Source organism: Ceratotherium simum, chromosome 10 (genome assembly GCF_057802395.1).
Source record: "Ceratotherium simum simum isolate JZ-2026a chromosome 10, ASM5780239v1, whole genome shotgun sequence".
Classification (NCBI taxonomy): domain Eukaryota; kingdom Metazoa; phylum Chordata; class Mammalia; order Perissodactyla; family Rhinocerotidae; genus Ceratotherium; species Ceratotherium simum.
In genome coordinates, this window is record NC_141909.1 from 54,884,434 (window position 1) to 54,890,937 (window position 6,504).

At 41.4% G+C, this 6,504-nt stretch overlaps 1 protein-coding gene across 1 annotated transcript in view; it reads right to left on the bottom strand.

Annotated features, from left to right (window-relative positions):
- EPSTI1 (epithelial stromal interaction 1) overlaps positions 1-6,098 on the bottom strand; it is a 94,287-nt gene extending 88,189 nt beyond the window's left edge. Inside the window, 1 exon segment of the mRNA XM_087436026.1 lies at positions 5,763-6,098. Within this exon segment, the coding sequence (XP_087292152.1) occupies positions 5,763-5,941 (179 nt within the window). The 5' untranslated portion in view covers positions 5,942-6,098.
- Between the last annotated feature and the right edge of the window lie 406 nt (positions 6,099-6,504).

Sequence of the window (6,504 nt, forward strand, 5' to 3'; positions counted from 1 at the left end):
CTCAGGGCCAATCTTCCTCAGCAAAAAGAGGAGGACTGGCGACAGATGTTAGCTCAGGGCTGATCTTCCTCACAAAAAAAAAATAAGTCAGATAGGCAGAGCACTACTGATTAGTTTGGTAGTAGAATCTGGTAATCATTGAGATACCTACCTAGCTCATTGAGCTATATAATTATCATTAAGAGTTAAACACTACCTGTTGTTTTACAAACTTTCTGAACCCTTATGAGCCTTTCGCCTAGAGAGTGTTAAATAGTCCCCTAATGAATAGCCATCTATATGGAGCCATCAAGAAGATTACTCATTAGAATCAATCATAGATTTTCTCTTCTCATGTACTATTATTTCATCGCACTAAAAGGAACTTTGGCATTATTCAGCTCTCCATCTCCAGGGAGGAGAAATATCCTGATACTTTCCTGTCATTTAACATCCACAGGCAAAAGCTTATTTTCTCACAGTCATACGAAGAGACAGAAGAGAAATCTGGGGCATTGCAGTGAAGAAAAAATAGTGAAAGCAGTTCTTATGGGCTCTTATAGTTTGTAAAAACTTGCACTTAATTTAAGAATATTTTATGTGGCTAGTTCAGATTCAAATGAGGTGAGTCAAGAATGACTTAAAATGTTTTTGATCGTCTGTTTTAGACATAAGAAATTATACTTCAGGATTCAGAATATACAACAATTATTAAATATTGATGTTTATAAAAATTGAATATTATAACTTAACGGCTATGTTATATCTCACCTTATATCCCATCTTACATTTATAAAATGTTTAATACTAATGTAACGTAGTGCTCTTTAACGGGAAAAGAGAAAAATCAGGGATTGGCCATTAATAAGTGGTCTTACCAAGCCATCCTTTATTCTCCCTTCACTCTCCCTTGAGAGTTTGAGAATGAAGGGAAGGGAAAGTATCAGGTACCAGGGTTATTTCCCCAGAGTACAAGCTGGGAAAAGTATCAAAGTTAGAATAAGGAAACTAGGGAATGTCCCCTGAGCCCCAAGGGAGGAAATAAGAAAAAGGAGTGGGTTTCCCCAGTTCACATATACAGCACTCCAACAGACACAGTGTCTAAGCTGTTGTGCTCAGGAGTGTGGTGTATCTTAAAGGCTGTGTCAGTTTGGATCCTCTGAGAAGCAGACATCAAGATGGGATTAGACAGGCAAGAGATTTATTGGGAGGAATGTCTGTGAATAACAAAAGGTGAGTGAGCAGGAGTAGGCAGGGAAAGCCTTGAGAACATGAGCAGGTCTGATACCCATGAAGAGAGAGAGGGAAGGAGGATTGAGTAGGAAGATCCTCAGACTGCCATGCAGTTCTGAGAAAATCTCAGATAGGTCAAAGGGGAGTCATCTGGCAAATGTTACCCAATAAAGGAGTCCCTCACAGGCCAGGAATGGGCTGGCACTAGTACCCTGGAATGCTCAGACACTGGCTGGGAAGAGTGCAGAATAAGTATGCTCTCAGAGCAAAGGGTGTAATGGATCCAACAGGGTGGCAGATGAGGCTGGCAGCTGACCATGCTCCCCACAGTAAGTTCTTTCGAAGGAGGTATGAATAGAAGCTTCCCTGGTTGCCACAGAGGCTACTTAAACTTCTGTGGTATAATAAAAAATATTTAGTCTTTGTCTCTGGTTCCTGGTACAGAGCTCCTAAAATCCTTGGAAATCCAAGTAATAAGAGTATGATAATATGCTAATGAGATGACTCCTGGTGGGGGCTTCTAGATAGCCTCAGGATGGAGCTATATACCAGAAAAACCCACCATGTGATTAGAGGGTTAGAACCTTCTGATCCACTCCACCCCCAACCTCTGGGGGCGAGAGAGGGCCTGGAGATTGAGTTCAATCACTAAAAGCCAATAATTTAATAAATTATGCCTAGGTAATGAAGCCTAAATAAAAATTCTTGAACAACAAGGTTTGGGGAGCTTCCAGATTGGTGAACACATCAAGATGTTGGGAGGGTGACCCACCCACAGAGGGTATTGAAGCTCCATGCAACACCCCCATATCTTGCCTTCTGTCTCTCTTCCATTCGGCTGTTCTTGAGTTGTATTCTTTATAATAAAACTGTAATTGTAAGTGTGGTTCCCACTAGTTCTGTGAGTCATTCTAGTGAATTATCAAACCTAGGGGTGGGGAAAGTTGTAGGAACTCGCAATTTTGTAGTCAGCTGGGCAGAAACGTGGGTAGCCTGGGGATCCCATTCATGGCTTGCTCCTAAAGTGGGGGCAGACTTGTGGGACTGAGCCCTTAACTTGTGGCGTCTGTGCCAACTCTGAGCAGTTAGTGTCAGAAGTGAATTGAAGTGTAGTCAGTTGGCATTGGAACGATGTATTTGTCAGGGAAAAAAAAACCCACACAACTCCTAATTATCCTGTGGACTGCAGCTCAAACATCACCTCTTGGGAACACCTTTCCTGCTCCCAAGACTAGCTCACGCCCTAGCTTTCTCTTATAGAGCATATAAAGAGTTATTCATGCAATTATTTGATAATATCTACTCCATCAATTAGAATATAAGCTTCATAAGGCTTTGTCTTTTGTTGAGTACAAGTCATGCTTTGCTTAATGACAGGGATACGTTCTGAGAAATGCAGTGTTAGGTGATTTCATCGTTGTGTGAACAACAGAGAGTATACTTACACAAACCTAGGTGGTATAGCCTACTACACATCTAGACTATCTGGTACTAATCTTATGGGACCACCGTCGTATATGCGGTCCATTGTTGATCAAAATGTTGTTATGTGGCACATGACTGTAGTAGTCATTTGTTCCTATATTTTTAATTAAATATCCAGAGCTAGAGAGCCTCTCTTATTATAGGATTGTTGTGAGGATTGAAAGAGTTAATATACATAATGCACTTTCACATATTAAGCACTACCTAAGCACTTGCTATTATTATTGCTCATCTTTAAGTCTCTACAGTTCTCACAGTATAAACCAGGCCACAAATATGTTAAGGTAAACTGAGTTTGTACATAAATTACGCTAAAGTTAACTGCATAGTAAAATTCCATATTATGGGTTCATTTTCAGAATATCTTTTTATTTCCTTCAAACAGCATCAAGCTAAAGGACTACTGCCGGTTATAGACAGGTATCTGAATGAAGTGAACCCTGTATTGCTATCACAGGCAACAGCCTATTGCCCAGAATTGGGTAAAGTGAGGTAAAAATCCCTTCCAGGAAAACCCATGCCTTAGTCTTATATTTATCTAGAGACAATATAAGTGAGTGTAAGATGTTTACAAACAAGCAAAATATTGAAAAAAGAGGGTAAAGGATTACTTTAGATTCTAAGTTTGTGTGAGCTTTTTTCTCCTTCAACCTATATATAAATAATTGGGAAAGCCAATATGAATTAGTAAATACTTGTAATTACTTAAATCCAAATATAGTCAAGAACTCAGCCTTGCCTTAGAGTCTATTACAGGTCTTCAGGAACCATTTTAAGAGATTGCCTTAAAATCTCTTTATTTATATGTAAGTGCATGCTTTAGATCAGTGTGTTTTCACAAGGCACAAACACTCCACTTCAGGGCAGTACTTGGTCAAGAAACATTTGTTAAATGAATTCAAGGCTATCAGTACCCAACATTTCCTGGATGTTTGCGTTCTGCCAGTCATGAAGTTATGTTTTATGCATGCACACAAGCACATACATATACTAAAAAAATAACCCTGAGAGGTTGGTATTATCTCACTCTAAGTAATGAGGAAACTGAGGCATAAAGCAACTAAGCACCTTGTTGAAGTTCAGAGCACAAGTAACAGCAGAATCGGAACTCGAACTCCAGTCTGCCTGGCATCAAAGCCCATGCTCCTATGCCCGCCCTGGGGCTTCCCTAATGAATAAGTGGAAAGATGCACACAAAACAGTCAAATTTCAACCCTTTATCATATAAATAAGCTCAAATTGAGAGTGAATAAATGAAGCTTCACTATTAGGCACTTAACTTTATCCTTCCTTTTTTTAAAATTTTCCAACAGAAAATGCTTCTAATTTCTCTCCAAAAAAAAAAATAATAATAAAATCTTCTTAATGGCTTTTTTTGGTTGTTTATTTTACTGAGATGTTACTTGCCATTCAAGTAAAATGTTCCTTGGTTTCCCACTTCCATTAAAGGAGACAAGTGAGAATAAACAGTAGATGTAAGTGAGTGACTAATGGAGATGTAAGTAGAATCCAGAGTAGTCCAAACAGGATCTTAGACGTTAAACATCTGAAAAGGGAATGTATCTTATAACACTCTGCTTATTGCAACTGGGTTACGTGAAAAAAAAAGAAGAGTTCTGTGAAAGATAACTGAACTCTCCCATGTACTCTCTAATGATCTATTGGCAAATCTTAGAAATCACAAAATAGTATGCAGTGAGGTCTTCAGGTACGGAGACCTGGATAATTGATTAGAAAACAGCCCTTTCTAAGCAGTGTGGTCCAGAAAGATTCTGAGGTAATTTACCATCAAAAAGAAAACAGATGGATGCAACTGCTAATGTTAATGAGATGATATGAGCTTTCAAATAAATGATTATATCTAAGTAGATACTTTCTAATAGAAAAAAAGGCACGTAGATGGTGTTTATCATCAACATGAAACTATATGTCCATGACCTGTTACATTAAATGCTACAGCTTACGGAGACGTAGGTTACTTGAAATTAATGAGCTTCTATTGTGCCAAGATACCTCTTATTCTGAGGACAGAAATGCAGCAATCTCTAATTGAAATCTCCCAGATCATCCACTCCATCTAAGGGTAACCCTAAGCTGAATAATATTAAAAATCTGGTACTTAAGAATTCTTTCCAAAGTTAAGGGAAGAAAGAAAATGTTTATTGGTCATAAGTTTATATATTGTTCCTTAGCAACCAGCATTTGTCTTTCATGTGGCTAGAAGTTGATGAAACGGGGGAACCAAAAATAAAACCATTTGGACAGTTGCAATTCACAGAGGCAGCACTTCAAAAGCAGTAATGTCTGTACAAACCATACTGTTGAATTAAAGAAGCTCATTCTGTAGGGCGGAAAGAGAAGATCACTGACACTTTGCATAATAAATATTTCTGGGATACTAACTGCAGTCCCTGAACCAAAGACCAAGAATAAATGCTACCTCTCTGTTCCTGTGTAGAGCACTTATCAATTCCAGCAACAAGAAACATTCAGTCACTCTGTGTAGAGCACTTAACTCCAGCAACAAGAAACATTCAGTCACTCACTCCTCACTCGCTCAGTCCCACCCCTCTGGTCCTCAGAGGCTAGTTGATCTGGGAGTTTTGCTGGGATGCAAAAGCTGTTCCTAGAGGCAGTATTTGCATCTACGCCTTACCACGTTTCCCTTTCCCCTTCCCTTTCCCCCGCAGTAGATGTGAAGATGCCATTTAGGGCACCAATTTTTTTAAACCAGGAAGGAAAACATTATCTTCACACCAGTTAGAGTATGAGTTCTGGAGATACCTAGAAAAGGCCCAGGCAGTTTCTATACACCCATATCTTTCAATTCCGTAGCCAGTCAGCAGATTCATGAAAGTAATGGGCACTCGGATATTCAGTAAAGGGCCGCAGACTGGCAAACTCAATTTGTAAGTGTGCTTTTGTTTAGGCAAAGGAGCCTTCTTTCTCTCAAAAACCCTGTCATTGGGCCCCTGTGGTTTCAAACTCCAGTGATCAAGAAGGAGCCTGTGAGAATATCTGGGGCCTGAGCTCCGGCCCCCAAAGGCAGGTTGTGAAATACTTACAAGCTCTGGCTCGCGTGCTCCCGGCTCTCCCGCGAAGGGCCCTCAGGGGACGCCTCCAAGCCCTGCCTGTGGCCTTGCGAGGAGTCCTGCTCCTGGCGCCACTCCGGGGGGGCCCGGGCCGGGCGGGAGGCGGCGGAGGCGCCCTGTCCAGAGCCCACCACCCTACTGCGGGTGTACATGGTTCAGAGCCCCGGATCCCGGGCCGCCGCCGCTGCAGGAGGGATGCGGGCTGGGACGCTGAGCGAGTCTCGAGATGCGATTCCGAAGAGCAGGGGCAGCGGTTTCAACAGCTGAGTTTCGATTTCTCGCTCCCAGCGGCAGGCTGAGACCGCCCGGGGAACTTCCCCCTTCAGTTCCACTCAGGCGCCCTCTGACCTTAGCGCAGGTAGCAGCGCCCGCCCCGCCCGGGAAGTTGAGCCGGCTTGTGGGGCTACAGGTGAGTCGGTTTAAGGTCTCCCAACCACCTTAGAGGATAATCAAGATAACTATGATCAGCCACGGACACCTTGTGAGCGAGTAGCCGCAAGGTGAGTGGAATCCAGAAAGATACTTTAGGGACTGTTTAACAGGTGACCCTAATTTGAGGTTACTGCTGGATATTTGATACTGTGAACAATATATTCACAATACATAAAATATATTCAGACGCCAGAGATGAGGTCAATAATTAAAATCATCTAAACAAAATTTTGCCTTTTATCAGAAATGAACAGTTTGGTTGTGCAAATACTTTCAAGTTAAA